Consider the following 17343-nt stretch of genomic DNA (forward strand, 5'->3'; position numbering starts at 1 on the left):
AAGTAACACAGCTCCAGTGCAAGCCAGTACTATCATCCCTTGCCTGGGCATCTGTGGTAGCCTCCCACACTTGGCCCCCTCCAGTCCTTCTTCCCTTAATTGCTAGAGGGATCTTAATATATAAATCAGAGCACGTCTTAACCTTTTCATCGGTTTCCCATCATATAATTTCACAAATTTCCTGTGAAGCTAATGAAGCTTAAGTTTCAGGATCCCTCACTTGCATAAACCCTTCCAAGGCGCTGGGAAGGACCCTAACAATGTGTTCTTATGCTCATAAGCTTTTTGTAAAGTTTGCAAAAGTAAGATCTTTTAACTGCAATTGGTAAGTACCACTGTTTGTCTCCACACAAACTTCCCCTCCTATCGGAAGTCTTTGGAATGGTCATGGCTATATAATGGAATTTTTTTTTTGTTTTTTGAGGAAGATTAGCCCTGAGCTAACTGCTGCCAATCCTCCTCTTTTTGCTGAGGAAGACTGGCCCTGATCTAACATCCTACCCATCTTCCTCTACTTTATATGTGGGACGCCTACCACAGCATGGCTTGCCAGGCAGTGCCATGTCCGCACCCAGGATCCGAACCAGCAAACCCTGGGCCACCAAAGCGGAACATGCACACTTAATGGCTGCACCACTGGGCTGGTCCCTGGAATATTTTTATTTGCAATCACTTTCATGGTAGTGAGATTACTGTTAATCATCCCCATGAAGGAAAGGCTTCCAGGACATTTCCTCCTATGCATTGTGCCAACTTAACCAGCATCATGACAGGAAGGTGTAAAAACAGAAGTTGTGTCACCATACGAACAAAGTCTTCTCTGGTGTCCATCATCGGAAATTTCTGGACAGCGAAAGAGAGACAAGGCTTGAAATGTATGGAATCAGAAACTAGTCTATAGCAAACTCTTACAGTCTTCAGATGTGCAAAATTATAAGATGAGGGATTCAGTTCTCATAGTGCCAAAAAATCAAGGGGGTAAAATACTATACAGCCACGTCAGGCAGTTCATTAAACTAGTTTTCCAGATACTGTAATATTTGACCACTTAAAAAAATTTTTAATTTGTTGAGTTCTTTCATTCTAAATAAATATCCAGTTTCATACCCAATTTTGATTTGTACTGTTGTATTTTTTTGCTTTAAGAGGGCCCTCCCCAACTGAAATGATGTATTCTTCAATATAAACCCGAATCAGCCCCTGCTTTCCCTTGTGCTGACCTACAATTGCATCTTACCGCACTCGCGCGTCTTGTTGATGGTGCTCTGTCCCTGGCTGCTCTCTGTCCCCCTCACACCAAGCTCTTTTCTACCTTAGGGTCTTCCCCCAGGTCATCTCCTCTGTCTAGAATGTTCTTCCCTCTGCACTCTGCACAATTGGTACTTTCTCTGTCTCTGGGCCCTAGCTAGGGTCACTTCCACAGAAAGGCATTTTCTTACCACCCAATCTCCATCACTTTCTAATTTTTTCCTCAGGAATTCTTATCAAATTCTGAAATTATGGTGTTCATTTTCTGTCTTTCCCCCCCAGGCAGTAAGTTCCATGAAAGCAAGGATGTTATCTTGTTCACTACATTATCCTGAGAACTTGGCATATAGTTGATTCTCAAATATTTGTTGAATGAATAGCTAGGAAGTGACAGAGTGAAAATTCAAACTTGTGTTTATCTGACATCAAAGACCAAAGGCTGTGCACTTCCCAGTATGCCAAGAACCTTCTGTATTTCCCAATCTATTATCCCACAGAGCAGTGGAAAGATCAGATGTGTGTTGGAAGCACAACAAGAAATTTCAACTCTGTTTCACCAATGCCTGAGAAGATCAGATGTAATCAAAGATCGAAACATCCTTTTCCATACAGATGACTTCAAGTACTGTTTAGTTTTCAAAAAATAGAAAACACCCAAAATTAATCAGGCATGTTACCGAAGAAGAAGGAGAGATTGTGTCTGATGTGAGACAGCTGTGGAACTGGAAATTACCAAATGATTTCCAATTTTGAGAGACTTGGATCAGGAGGCTTAGAATTAGGTTAAAGATAATCAGTTCTCTGGAATAATCAATGCCATACATTAACCTTAGAGGGAGCTTTTTTGTATTGCTCAAAGATTGCTCATCTGCCCTTGCTTCTTATCTGTAGAGAAAACTGGACATCAATTAGTATTCTATAGGCAACGAAGCTAGATGAGAAAGTGAACTCTTGCTAAATAAATTAGAGGAATGGATAATTAGGACAGATTCTCAAACATATTAGAGAAACAGCTCCATTTTGGTTTTATTTTATCCTTTCTTCCCTAAAGGTGTTATATGACAGTTTACAAATTACAAATGGAAGTGAAATATATTTAACTTTGAATTTTTTTGTGTACTTTTGAGGATCAGAATTTTATAATATCCCTTGATTGAAGTGGGAATAATCTGGGAACAATTACATTGGCAATCAATGAATTAAATTCTAAGATGGTAGTCCTCCTGGTGCTTAGCCACACATTTCTGGAGCATTCACAGTCTCTAGCTGCAGTATAATTTGTCCTTTGGACTTATTTTCGGTATATGTAGCAGTGTCTATAAATACTTCTCATTTCCAGAATAGAAAGTGAGTGACATACAGGCTGTATATTTGACAAGAATGTTTAAATTCTACCTTTTGCACAGAATGGAACATTTGCAATTGTGTCCTGCAGATATTGAAAATAAGGGCATAGCTTCTTTTTAAAATTTTTAATAGTATTTCATCTATGAAGAACAGATCATCTAATGCAATAAATATTTATATATTCCTAATAAGTTGTGTTTACTTAGTATACAAATGTTGAGATTTTGCACATTAAGTAATTGCAAATCTGCTGAAGGGACTTATCCACAGAAATCCATATTTGTGTTTTTTTTACTATAGAAATTACTTTATTTTTATTTTTTAGCAATTTTATTGAGATATCCCTGATGTATAAAAATTGTATTTACTTAACGTGTACAACTTGGTGTTTGATATATGTATACAGTCAGTCATCACCACAATCAAGCTAACTAACATATTCATTACCTCATCATCGCTACCATGCTGTGTGTGTGTGGAGAAGATTTAAGATCTGTCCTTTTAGCAAATTACAAGTACACAATACAGTATTGTTCATATTTGTCTTGAAATAACAATTCTTTCATGATGTGATTGCTCACCCCCAGATTTAAAAGCTTTCGACACTGAGGGAGCATAGGATACTCTGCTGAACTTTCTTCAGGTGGAAAACATCTTCATTTGTAACAAGAGCTGGTATCTGTCCAGGGTACATTGTAATTTACTCTGTTTTGTAGTGAATTGCCATTTCCTTGTTCACTTTTGGTTTTCTATTGGTAATTGGGTCTGTGACATTTTGTTATATATATGCTATTATGAAGTTCTGTTGTATATGTATGCTATTAGTAAATTCTCTTGGGACCACTCAGTTTTATATATGGTTTATATTTTTGTAATATTTGATTTTATGCACTATCTAGTTATTACGATCTAACAAAAATATCTCCATTTAATTTTCTCTCTTACGGCTCTCTACACTAAAATATGTCTGCATTTTTCCATTTTGATCACAGCCGTGGAAATAGCCCCTGAAAGGGATCTTTTATTTTTAAATCATTTCTTTTGAAGGACTGAATTTTAATATCGTATCAATACATGATTTTTTCCTTTAATCTGTGAAGACACATTTAATTTCAGCAATAAAATTGACAGCATCCATTTTTATCTTTAATTAACTTGTCAGTTTGGCTTTCATCTTAAAGGCTCACAGCAGAATTGATCACCACGCCACAATGGGAATGCTGAATGGAAGATTCGGAGAATCTGCCTAGCTCTGAATTTAGCTCAGTTGACCCAATTATAAAAAAGAAAAGTCAACAACATAGATATGAAAGACAACTCATTAGGTCATACTACTTGCAGATGACAATGTTTATTTTTGATTCCTGTTATTTGTTTGGCCTCCTAATTCCCTTCACATAAACTCTCTTTTAACTCCAAAGCACCAATTGCCCTTTGTTTAAGGTCTCGTAAGTGCAAAAGCACATCAAAGAATAACTGCCAGACAAACAATACCTGCCACCTGTTGAACACTGAGGCCCTGCGCTAAGCACTTTACAAGTTTCATCTCCTGCCAAGCAGGGTTTTTTCTTTTTTCTTTTTTTTTTAAGATTGGTACCTGAGCTAAAATCTGTTGCCAATCTTTTTCTTTTTTTTCTTCTTCTTCTCCCCAAAGCCCCTGAGTACATAGTTGTATATTCTAGTTGTAGGTCCTTCTGGTTCTGCTATGTGGGACCCTGTCTCAGCATGGCTTGATGAGCGGTGCCACATCCGCGACCAGGACCTGAACTGGCGAAACCCTGGGCTGCAGAAGCCGAGTGCATGAACTTAACCACTTGGCCACGAGGCCAGCCCCTAAAGCACTATTTTAAAGATTAGGGATGGGGCCTAAAGAGAGACATTAAGTTAGTTTGACGAATGGTTAAGTCTTTGAAGCCAGTCCCCCTGGTTTTGAATCCCTGCTCACCATTTTCTAGCTCACTAGCTTTGAGATCTTGGGCAAACTACTCAACATTCATTTATCCATCCAACAAACATTTTGAGAATCTACCCTGCGCTCAATATATTGGGCACATATCGGTGTTTAATACAGACACAGTTGCTGTCTGTCTGGAGCGAATTTTCTATAGGGGGAATCAGACACACTAAAAGGTATGTAATTACAAATTGTGACAAAAGTGGTGAGGGGAGGGAGCGGGGGCAGCGATAGAGAGTAACAGGTAGAGCGAGTGGAAGATCCAATTTATACAGGTTGGTTTGACTCTCAAGAGGTGACAATTAACGTCACCCTTGAACGAGGAATAGGAATTAGGGAAAGCAGAGGAGGAGGAGGGGTGGGGAGAGAATAGGGTAGGCGGGGGAGCAGCTTATATGAAGGCCCTTGGGCGGGACCCTTCTGAGTGGTTCCTGGGACTGAAAGGGGCCAGTGTGGGTGGAATGCAGTGTGAAAGGGGGAGGGGCATGGTGTGGCGTGGTGTTCCTTAGTGAGGGTAGCAGGGGCCACTCTAGGCATCCTGGCAAGGACTTGGGACTTGGTTTCTGGGTTAAGATGATTGCTGAGGCTGCTGTCTGCTGAACGTGCTGGAGAGCCCAGCGCATGGACTTGACTATAGTAGTAGGACAGGAGAGAAGGATAGGGATTCAAGGTATATTCAAGGTAAATAGCACTTAAGGTTGAATTAGACTTGGTGGGTGAAGCAGAGGGAGGAAGCAAGGACGACTTCCAGGTTTTTAGCTTGAGTAATTAGTTGGATGGTGGTACCATTGATTGAGACGGGAAGACTAAGAGGACAAAATGTTTTGGGACATCTGTAAGTAAGTGACGTGTCCAAGTGACGATGATGTCACGTACACAGTCAGATGTACTGGAGCTCAAAGGTGAGATCAGCACCTGAGTGTGAATCTGGTCATTGTCAGTATGTGGAAGATCTTAAAAGCCAGGGAAATAGATAAGATCACAGAGTGGGGAGTGTACAGAGACAAGAGAATAGGTCCCAGATTTCAGCCTGTGGCATTCCTAACATGCAGAGTTTGAGTAAAAGGGGAGGAAACTGCCAAGAGAACTGAGAAGAGGAGGTCAAAACAAGGGTAATAGAAATACCACTCCTGTCATACTGCTTGAGATTAAATGAGCTAGTATATTAAAACATGCTTAGATCCTTACATTCCCCTGCTACTTAGCAAGGTTAATATGGTAGTTATTAAATTCCACTTTCTATGGCATGGCACTGATTGGCTAGTGGGCATTACAAAGATGAGTAAGACCTAGATCTAGGCCTACAAGCTCATTATCTAGTAGAAAACATAAGATTTATAGAGAAATAGACAAAAAGATAGAAAGTAGTAAGTGCTGTGAGAGAAATAAAATTAAACTGAAAGTTCAGAGAAGGGAGATGGGTATGGCTGGTGGGGGATCAGGCTACGCTTCACAGGGCAATTGACATTTGAAATGGGTCTTGAAGAAAGGGTGGGTTTGGATATTCAGGGGAGGGGAGAAGGAGTAAGGATAGGTGAAGACAGGAAAGTGTAATAAAAATTCCACAATCTTCAGAGGAAAATGTACTGGCTGGGATGCGGGTGCACTGTCAAGACCGTAAGACATTCTCTTTGGTCAAATCTCAGAAAGTTGGTAGACAGATGCTACTTTAGGGGACCTTTATAGGTGGTGGTCACAGCAACAGCAGCAGTTTTCACTGTCATTTGATCAGCCAGCGTCTCCTAGGAGTATGAAGATGCCTGTTAGCAGAGTCAGGTGCAGCCAGCACATCCTGCAACTGAGAGTAATCGGTGTATCCTAGAAAAAACCATCCAAGATGCATATATTATATTCTATAATTATCTGCTTGGATTTTAAAGTGCCCAACAAATTACACATTTTGCCTTTCACTTAAAAACGGTAACAACAACCAGCAGTGTTTTTCACAGATTATGTAAATAACCGTTGTTCTCATGGTTGTGGGAGGTCTAGGAAATCCAGTTATGCTTACTGTGGCTGAGCTAGCAATCATTTAACTCTAGTTTTGCCACGACAGTGACCTTCAACTGTTATTCAACCACTCTCTTTCAAATCCCGTGGCTGTAAAAGTGGAATAACGCTTTACTTTCTCCAAGCACTGTTAGGGTGAATTCTCTAAGTGCCTATCTACCCCATAAATTATTATTATTATTTTTAAAGATTTTATTTTTTCATTTTTCTCAGCAAAGCCCCCCGGTACATAGTTGTGTATTTTCAGTTGTGGGTCTTTCTAGTTGTGGCATGTGGGATGCCGCCTCAGCGTGGCTTGATGAGTGGTGCCATGTCCATGCCCAGGATTCCAACTGGTGAAATCCTGGGCCACCGAAGTAGAGCCCGAGAACTTAACCACTCGGCCACGGGGCCGGCCCCATACCCCATAAATTCTTTAGAGCAAAACAGAAATTTGCAGTGAAGGGACAAGATGTACTTTCTTTCCTTCCTGTGCAGAAGTGTAATTAATGATTAACCTCGTTATCATCTCATGGGTCCCTTTTCTGTGGCCTTTTTCTTTAAGTCCACCTTAAGCGGACTAGTTTCATTGGATATTGTTTCCATTTTCCTAGTTGTACTTAGACCTAGGAAAAATGTAACTAAATCTTACCATTTAGATTCTTTGCAACCAGGTTTTTTTTTTTTTTTTTTTTTAAGGATTTTATTTTTTCCTTTTTCTCCCCAAAGCCCCCCGGTACATAGTTGTATCTTCTTCGTTGTAGGTCCTTCTAGTTGTGGCATGTGGGACGCTGCTTCAGCGTGGTTTGATGAACAGTGCCATGTCCGCGCCCAGGATTCGAACCAAAGAAACACTGGGTCGCCTGCAGCGGAGCGCGCGAACTTAGCCACTCGGTCACGGGGCCAGCCCCACCAGGTTTTGTTTTTAAACAGGTTTTGCGTCTGGAGCCTGGAGTGAAATTCCTGCTCACAAGGAGTCATTAGAGGTGTCAACTCCGTAAAGGTTTCTGTGAAAAATCAGTGAAACGCTCTGCCATTGAAGTTTAAAGATAATTCGTCTGAATCTCTTCAGCTAAATGAAGCTTTATAATCAATTATGAACAGAGGGGATGAAATACAGGGTCTAGCGGGATTTGAGAGGGGATTCCAGTATCAATTAGTATCAGTTACCACTGGAGTTGCTAAGTGTCTGTGACAGATGGAGTCACTAATATTTACAAATGTTAATTGATGGTAACAGAGGGCACTGCCCACGTTTAAGGCAATTTCGTATCATTTCTGTGGATGGATTGAGTGAACATTAGAGCTGGACCTTCTGAGTCCTCTAGTTTATCTGCCTTAGTTTAAGGATGAAGAAACAGTCCCAGACGGAGGGTGACTTGCCCAGGGTCGCCTCGCTGGTCCACTACACAGGTCTCCTGTTGGGGATCACTTAGCCCCCACAACAGCCCCGTGACGCAGGCAAGCTGCAATTGGTACCTTTCTCGCCCCAGCGCCGCAGGCGAGAGCTTAGGAACAGGTACCCTCCCACCATTATGATGTTTCAGCCTCCTCTGCTTGTTTCCTTCGCAGCTCTTATCACAACTCGAAATAACTATGTTTACTAGTTTTCTGTCTGCTGGGAGCCATCTGTCCGTTTGGCTCCCCTCTTGGTGCTGGGCACAGAGCAGACATTAATTAATGGTAGTTATCACAGGTATACAGTGCCTTGCTCAAGGTCACCCAGCAGATGCAGGACCAGCCTGCAACGTTAGCCTCCGGCCCTGGGCTTCCAGGGACTCTGAGCTCCGGGGCGGCAACCTCCTCCTGCCGGGCGTGGAGGCGTGGCCAGGTTGGTGGGGCGGAGCCAGGTGTGGAAAAGGCGGAGCTAGAGGCAGACGGGATAGGGCGAGAGGCGGGGCCGAGGGGGGACCGACTTGGCGGAGCAGAGGCGGGGCTATGGCAGGTAGGGCGGGGCCAGGGGCAAGCGCGGCGGGAGGACAGGGCGGGGCCGGGCTCAGGGCACCTCCTCACGCGCGCCGAGCCCGCCCAAGCCCGCGCGGCTGAGGTGACTGCCCGGGCGGGAGCTGAGGCGCTAAGGGGCCCTTCTGCAGCGTCTGCTCTCCCTTGGCTCCGACCCACACTCCCCTCTCCATCCTCCTAAAGCCCGCGTTCCCCGCGCCGCCGTCGTGAGGCGGCTCCCTGCCTTCCCGCGCGGCTCCGGGGCGATGGCCGCGCGGGAGTCGGGGCCGGCGGTCCTCTTCCTCGCGTCCCGCCCGCTCCGCCTCCTCCTCCTTCTTCCGCTGGTCGCGGGGCGCTGGGGTCCGGCCGGCGCTGGGGGCGCTGCGCCCGGAGGTGAGCCTGGGCGACGGGGGGGGCGGTCCGGGGCCGCTGCGCGCCCGTGCCGGCAAAGCCGCGAGGCCACGGCCCGCACGGAGAACCTTGGTGCGGTTAATTTTTTGTCCTGGGGGCTTGGAGTGAGGTTTCAGTTTAAATGCCCTGATGTGTTCATTTAAATGCAGAGAAAAGGCCACTTTGGTTTTTGTTCCATGACTCGCATCACTGGAGACTGCTGGGTGACTTAGTGTATACTTCGATCCGACTTTTTCGCTAAAAGATGCCGCTGTTATTGAGCAGGGCTTTCCTCGGTGGTTTCGGCTGGGCTGCCTGCATTGTCACTTTCTTCCCAGGCAAGTGGGAGGCTCCTGCGTTGAGCCCTAGGGGTTGAGACTGGGTCTGCTGCCGCGGGCTCGCTTCCTTCCGCCGCAGCCGTTGAGAATCTTTCCTCTCACCCGAAGATGGGCTGTGTGAGTTGTAGAGAGCCAGCAGCCGTCCCTGGCTGCCGGCCTTTTTCCCGGGTCTGCTGTAGGTCAGGGTGTCTTGGACAGGAGTAGAAACCACAAAAGAGAAATGCGTAGTACTTCTTCAAATTTCAAGTGCTTTAGAAAGTTTCAAAAAGAGGCAGTCCTCTCAGCCTTGAAGAAAAAGACTCCCATTTGTGGAGCACCTATGGTGTGATCTAGACAGAAAAGCTAAGAATCCTCTAAGCAAGAGTTGAAAGCCGAAGTTCGCTTCGTCAGTATTTCAGTTTTTGTCATGAGTTTCTTAAAAGGAGAAAACATGATTTGGATATAAGAAGACCCTTTTCTTGTCGTTCCTTCCTTAAGGTTTTTAAATTATGACTTCTGATCTAGGAAGTAATAATCTTGAAGACGAGAATTATTGATTGCAGGATGTATTGCTTAATGTAGACTGAAGAGAAATAATGAGGAGAGTGATTTCAACAAAGAAAGAGAATCCTGTGCAGAGAGAGTCATAGTTTAACAGAGAGAAAGGAATGTGATTTTGGAGCCGAACAAACCTGGGTTCAAATTATGACACTGATGTATCTTGACTTGGACAAGCGTGTCTCAGCTGTCATTCTTCTTTGAAAAAATGAGGATAATACTGCTTACCTCTGAGTCGTTTTCAGGATTAAGTAATATATATGAAAGGCCAGGTGCTGTGCTGGACACTCTAGAAAACTGTAGTTCTCTTTTGGTGAAAGCGGGACTTTTTCCATCTGTTTCAATATAAAACATCACAGCCATGCGTTAAATAGTGTGAATGGTTTCTGTTCAGGCATGGTGTTGAGTGTTAAATCCAAAACAATTAGAGCTGAGTAATTCCTTCTTTCTGCCTCCACTCTGCTTAGTGAATACCTCTGTTATGATAACCATCTCGCTGAATTACATTTGTATTTTCTTTTCTCTTTGTCCCATAAGCTCCTTAGGAGAGCTCCTTAAAAACTGTGATCTTATCCTGTTTATTTTTGTATCTCTAAGACCTACCTTATTGTAGGAGTCCAGTTAATGTTTGTGGATGCATGAATAGAACAGTAATATCTCTCTGGATATTAGTTTCCTCGTCTGTAAGATGAGAGATCATTAAAGGCTCCCCCCTCCAGCTTTAAAATTCCAGGATTCTGTGTGCTCTTAGTAAGTGATCATTTGAAGAACAAAATGATATTGAATAGGTAATGGAACTGCACACTTGCTCCTAAATGTTGATATGCTTTTGTGTATAACTGTGTTTGAATGTAGGGTGGTTGAAAGTACTGTCTGGAGTCAGGAAACCTGCCACTGACTAGTTGTGTTTCCTGGAGCATATTGCTTGACCTTGCTCATCCTTTATTTCTCCCTCTTTAAAATGAGAGGGTGGTGATAGATGGTTTTTAGGCTCTTTCAATCATAATTACTTTTACATTTACATTTTATTCTTTTCGTATTCATCTTAGAGTCTTACTAATAACTCTTCCTTAGGTTTTCTGTGAGCCAATCTCCAGGAAAAGAAAATGTTTAGTCTGCCTGCAGCCATATTTATTTGGCTGATGGAAGATCACAGAGCTGGAAAAGTGGCTCAAGAGGCAATTTTGTCTTTATTAAAAGATACATAATTAACTAGTACATTAAGATAATACAAGCCTTTTAAACTGACTTGTCCATGATTGGGACAGTGATTTATGGGAATTAGATAGTTATATTTCTTAGCCGTGTAGTTGTGTGACATTTTAAATGGTTGAAAGTTTATTTTTGGTATGTGTAGTGCTGAGTTCTGTTTCAAAGGCAAATAAAATAATTATTTCATAGAAAATGAGAGCTATGAAAGATTTTTTTTCATCTCACCTTTAGTCATTTTCAGAAGCTAACAGAAATACACACATAGTGGCTGTCATCTCTACTTTTGTTATGATTACATCCCAAAGAGTATCTAGATGCCTCATGTCTTTAGGTAAACATTTCATGCAAGTTAATTTAAAATTAAAAATTATTTTGGTTTCCTTGCAAATGCTAAATATGCTCTATGAGCCAGCACCTGGAAGACAGGGTTTTATTTGTCTTTGTATCTCCTGATATAGTAGCCTGCTGATGGAACTTTGAAAGTTTTTCATATTAGATTTAGCAAGTAATTTTTTATAATTAGGATATGAGTTTTTAGTACAGTAATTTCAATACAGAACATTTTTCTTCTAATAGCATTATTCTTGTCCCCTAAGAATTGGGATTAAATTTTTTTCAGATGTAATTTTAAGCTTAATATTAAATAAGCATGTGTTGACAATGAGAGTTGGTAAATATTGGAATAATTTTTGATAAAAGTTTACTTGTTTCTTTAGAAATCTACTTTCCAGAACAGCATAGGTATAGTTTTATAATGATAATAGGATATAAGAGATTATTTTTAATGATTCTTTTTTGCTATATGACTAAAATTTTAATTTAAATGTTCTAGTTCCCTCTCAACAAAATGGGTATAGAAGGAATGTACCCCAACATAATAAAGGGCACATATGACAAACCCACAGCCAACATCATGTTCAAGGATGAAAAGCCGAAAGCTTTTCCTCTAAGATAAGGAACAAGACAAGGATGCTCACTCTTGCCACTTTTATTCAACATAGTATTGGAAGTCTAATAACTAATAATGAGCTATCAGAAAGAGAAATTAAGAAAACAATACCATTTTCAGTTGCATCAAAAAGAATAAAATACCTAGGAATAAATTTAACCAAGGAAGTGAAAAACCTCTTCTCTGAAAACTATAAGACATTGATGAAAGAAATTGAAGACAACAGCAATAAATGGAAAGATATTCAGTGCTCATGGATTGTAAGAATTAATGTTGTTAAAATGTCCATACTGTACAAAGCACTCTACAGATTCAATGCAATCCCCATCAGCATGCCAAGGCATTTTTCACAGAACTAGAACAAACAATCTTAAAATTTGTATAGAACCACAAAAGACCCCAAATAGCCAAAGCTGTCTTGAGAAAGAAGAATGAAGCTGGAGGCGTCATGCTCCCTGATTTCAAACTATACTACAAAGCTATAGTCATCAAAAAGTATGTTACTGGCATGAAAACAGACAATGGAATAGAATAGAGAGCCCAGAAATAAATCCATGCATATATGGTCAATTAAACTATGACAAAGGAGGCGAGAATATATAATAGGGAAAAGACAGTCTTTTCAATAAGTAGTGGGAAAACTGGACTACTATCTTATGCCACAAAAATAAATTCAAAATGGGTTAAAGACTTGAATGTAAGACCTAAAACCGTAAAACTCCTAGAAGAAAATATAGGGAGTCAACTCTTTGACATCAATCTTAGCAATATTTTTTTGGACCAGTCTCCTCAGGCAAGGGCAACAAAAGGAAAAATAAACAAATGGGATTATAATTAAACTAAAAAGCCATTGCACAGTGAAGGAAACCATCAACAAAACAAAAAGGCAACCTATGAATGGGAGAGGATATTTGCAAATCATACATCTGATAAGGAGTTAATATCCAAAATATATGAAGTTACCCAACTTAATATATATATTTTTAAAAACCTGATTAAAAAATGGGCAAAGGGGTCCAGCCCAATGTCTGAGTGGCTAAGGTTGCGTGCTCTTCTTCAGTGGCCCAGGGTTTCGCTAGTTTGGATCCTGGGCACGGACCTACACACCGCTCATCAGGCCATGCTGAGGTGGCGTCCCACACAGCACAACTAGAGGGACCAGCTAGAATATACACCTATGTACTGGGGGGCTTTGGGGAGAAAGAAAAAAAAATAAGATTGGCAACAGATGTTAGCTCAGGTGCCAATCTTTAAAAAAAAAAATGAGCAGAGGACTTGAATAGACATTTTTCCAGAGAAGACAAAGAGATAGCCAACAGGCACATGAAAATATCCTCAACATCACTAATCATCAGGGAAGTGCAAATCAAAATCACAATGAGATACCACTTCACAACTGTCAGAATGGCTATTACCAAAAAGACAAAAAATAACGTGTTGGTGAGGATGCAGAGAAAAGAGAACCCTTGTACACTGTGTGTTGGAATGTAAATTGGTGCAGCCACTAATGACAACATATAGAGGTTCTTCAGAAAATTAAAAATTGAACTACCATATGATCCAGCAATTCCATTTCTGGGTATTTATCTGAAGAAAAAAATGCTAATTCGAAGAGATATATGCACCCCTATGTTCACTGCAGCATTATTCACAATAGCCAAGATATGGAAGCAACCTAAGTGCCCATCGACTGACGACTGGATAAAGAAGATGGGAGATACATATACACACGTGTATGTAATTCAGCCATTAAAATGGATGAAATCTTGCCATTTGTGACAACATGGATGGACCGAGAGGATGTTACGCTAAGTGAAGTAAGTCAGAGAAAGACAAATACTGTATGATTTCACTTATATGTGGACTCTGAAAAACAAAACAAATGAACAAGCAAAACATAACAGAATCATAGATACAGGAAACAAACTGGTGGTTACTCAAGAAGGGAGGGATTGGGAGGCAGGAAAAATAGGTGAGGGGGATTAAGAGGTACACACTTCCATTTAGAAAACAAACAAGTCATGGGCATATAATGTACAGAATAAGGAATATAGTTAATAATATTGTAATAACTGTATGGTAACAGATGGTAACTAGACATCATGGTGATCATTTCATAATGTATATAAATATTGAATCACTATAATGGACACCTGAAAGTAATAGGATATTGTATGTCAGTTATGCTTCAATAAAAAACATAAATAAACATTCTGTTCACCTTTTGGGGAAGCATTATATTGTTTCTCCTAACTGTAATTCAATGACCTTGTACTCTTTTCTTCTAAAGTAAATAATATAGCCTTTTACCAGTAAAAATAGGAACTAAAAATGATATTTGAATTCTGACAAAAAGGGCAGTATGAACTTTTGGTATTTTTATTTTACAATCTATGATGTATATATGGAATTGGGCAAACCCATTTTTTCCTCTGGGTCAAGGTTTCTCAAGCTCTGACATTTGGGGCCGGATAATTCTTTGTTATGGGAGACTGTCCTGTGCCTTGTAGGTTGTTTGGCAGCATCCCTGGCCTCTAACCATGAGATGCCAGTAGCAGCCTCCAAAAAGTGTCCCCAGGGTCTGGCCCAGTGGCATAGTGGTTACGTTCATGTCCTCTGCTTCACTGGCCTGGGGTTCGCCGGTTCAGATCCCAGGCATGGAACTACACACTGCTTACTAAGCCATGCTGTGGCAGCATCCCATGTATAAAATAGAGGAAGATTGACACAGATGTTAGTTAGCACAGGGCCAATCTTCCTCACCAAAAAAAAAAGAAAAAAATGTCTTCAGATATTGTCAAAAGTGCCTTAGGGGACAAAATCGTTCCCCTCTCTCCCCACTCCTTGAGAATCACTGCTCCAAGTCTTGTAGACCAAGGCTTCTCAAGCTTTAATGTGCACAGAAACCCCCTGAGGATATTATTAGAATGCAGATGCTGATTCTGTAGGTCAGAGGTGGGGCCTGAGATTCCGCATTTCTAACAAGCACCTACATGATGTGGATGTTGCTGGTCAGACTACCACGTTTTGGGTAACAAGCTTATAGACAGTTTTCCATTCATATCATTTGGGTGAATTCTCAAGAGGATCTGATGATGGTAATTATGGAAATAGTGAATTTATGATGAACTATAGCCCAAACAACAGAAGACCAATAGAAACTAAGAAAACAAGCACTATCCCACCATCCTAACAAATAGCAGCTGTCTTCTCTTTTCCGTATTTCCTTCCAGTCCTCCATATTTGTTCATAATTGGACAATTCTAAGGAGGAAATTTGCTAGAATCTTATCAAGGGCATACAGGCTATAGTGAACTGAGGCAACTTCATGTACCGTCAGATGTTTTAATTCATAACATTATAAATGTCCTAGCTCATAATATATAATATATATATATATTGCCTGTTGAAAGGTTTATTGTATCAAATTAAGAGTGAAGTCTGCATTTGCTTGATCTGATGATGCTTAAACTTTTTTTTAAGCGTCAAAGTTGTCTCCTCTCCTTGAGTACTATTGACTGGACCGAAATTTAACACTGCATAAGGTCGTTTTCTTACTGCAAGTGTTCTGAGAGTCAGGGCAAGATATTAAATTAGGTTTACTAAAGCATATCAGTTACGGAGAAATTTTATCCTATAATTCTGTAATAAAAATCAATAGAAAATATAATGAAAATCCTGGAGTGAAAAAAAAATAACCCTCTGCATTTCATCGGTAATACTTAAAATAATGGTTGGTAAGCATACTTGTCACATTGAAAATGTTGGATATGGCACACATTTCTTCTCATTTACAAAATGGTTGATTGTGTTCACTGCTTTATCTTCCTATTGCTTAAAATAGCTCTCCTAGGACTGCTGCAAAGAGGATTTTTTAAAAAAGGAATACAAGTCACTTTTTGTTAAAAGAAAGTACAAGGAGACTTAGAGGAGAGCATTAACTATTTTGGGAATGCCTTAATTATGAACTGGGGATATATAATATATAGCACTTCTACAAACATCTTTAGATGTATTTTTCATTCTTGTGGCAGCCTGTGAAGAAGAAAGGGGAGGCTATTGGCAGTACCCAGTAAAATTTAAAACGTGTACGTATACCCTTGACTCAGTAATGCCACTTCCAAGAGTCAGGGCCATAGAAATCCTAGTATAAGTGCCGAAAAATGGATGTGCAAGTATGTTAACTATAGTATTTTTCCATTGTAGCTTTGTTAGAAATAACTAAAAGTTGAAGACTATCTAAATGCCCATCAGTGGTGAAAGCTTAAATAAATTGTGATACACCCATAACTCAGACTGCTTTGCAGCTTATGAAGAAAGTGGAGATGGATAGATATATACTGACATATAGTACTGAATGAAAAAAGTAAGTCACAGAACTTAAAAAGAGGAAAACTCTTCCTCTGTGTGTGTGTATGTGTGTGTAAAAATACCTACACGTTAGACTTAAGTGGTTACTCTTGGAGGAAGGGAGATGGGAAGGAGGAGAGGGAGAATTCCTACTCATTATCATGTACTTCTGGTTTGAATCTTGACGATGATCATACATTACTTTTGTAATTAAAGTATTACAGCCATGCATTGCATAATGATGTTTCAGTAAACAATGGATTGCATACACGACAGTGGTCCCATAAAATTACTACCATATACCTTAGGTGTGTAGTAGGCTATACCATCTAGGTTTGTATAAGTACACTCTATGGTGTTCTCACGACGACAAATTTGCCTGATGATGCATTTCTCAGAACTGTCCCTTCGTTGAGATGCGTGACTATTTTGAGAAAAAAAACGAAACAAAACCTAGGTCCTAGTTCCACCTCTGCTAGTTACTAGCTCCTAATCTTAGACAGTGGTTCTCAACCAGGGGTAGTTTTGGACTGCTCCCCACCCCCAGGACCTTTGGCAATGTCTGGAGATACTTTTCGTTGTCACATTGGGGGAAGGATGTATTTAGTGGGTAGAAGCCAGGGATGCTACCAAACATCGTATGGTGCACAGGACAGCCCTCAACAACAAAAAATTATCCAGCCCAAAATGTCAGTAGTGCTGAGTTGAGAAAACCTGTGTCAGAGTCCAGGGCTGCAGCTGTGTTCAAATATGCAAGTTGTGTACCTTACAGTATCGGAATGCCTTTCGCATTGTGGGATATTCTCTGCAGACCCATGAACCTTTATAATTATGATATAATGAAAATAAATAAATATGCAAATTCTTACCTCAGGAAGGCAGGAACCAGAGTTTTCTGCTTACACCTACCACCTAGTGCAGAGGCTGGCACAGTCAGCAGCCACTTAACATTTGTTGAATGAATGAATGAATTTAACTAGTTATCTCGTTAGACTCTAATATGCCCAGGCTGTAGCAGATGCTAAAGATTTAAGAATTTATGGAAGAAATTTTTTTTTAAAGATTGGCACCTGAGCTAACAACTGTTG

At 40.7% G+C, this 17343-nt stretch overlaps 1 protein-coding gene across 7 annotated transcripts in view; it reads left to right on the plus strand.

The window, feature by feature from the left end:
• Positions 1-8123: 8123 nt before the first annotated feature.
• The window catches only part of CHRNA5 (cholinergic receptor nicotinic alpha 5 subunit), a 43819-nt gene continuing 34599 nt past the window's right edge, over positions 8124-17343 (plus strand). Inside the window, exon 1 of one of the 7 annotated variants that reach the window (XM_023652713.2) lies at positions 8124-8369. In XM_023652713.2, coding sequence (XP_023508481.2) covers positions 8219-8369 — 151 coding nt within the window. In that variant the 5' untranslated portion in view covers positions 8124-8218. Of the gene's footprint in view, positions 8370-8486; positions 8873-8932; positions 9208-17343 lie in introns of those variants that run through there. The other 6 variants (XM_070268758.1, XM_070268752.1, XM_023652724.2 and 3 more) reach the window with 6 other exon arrangements.

The sequence above is a fragment of the Equus caballus genome, chromosome 1 (genome assembly GCF_041296265.1).
Source record: "Equus caballus isolate H_3958 breed thoroughbred chromosome 1, TB-T2T, whole genome shotgun sequence".
In the NCBI taxonomy this organism is placed as follows: domain Eukaryota; kingdom Metazoa; phylum Chordata; class Mammalia; order Perissodactyla; family Equidae; genus Equus; species Equus caballus.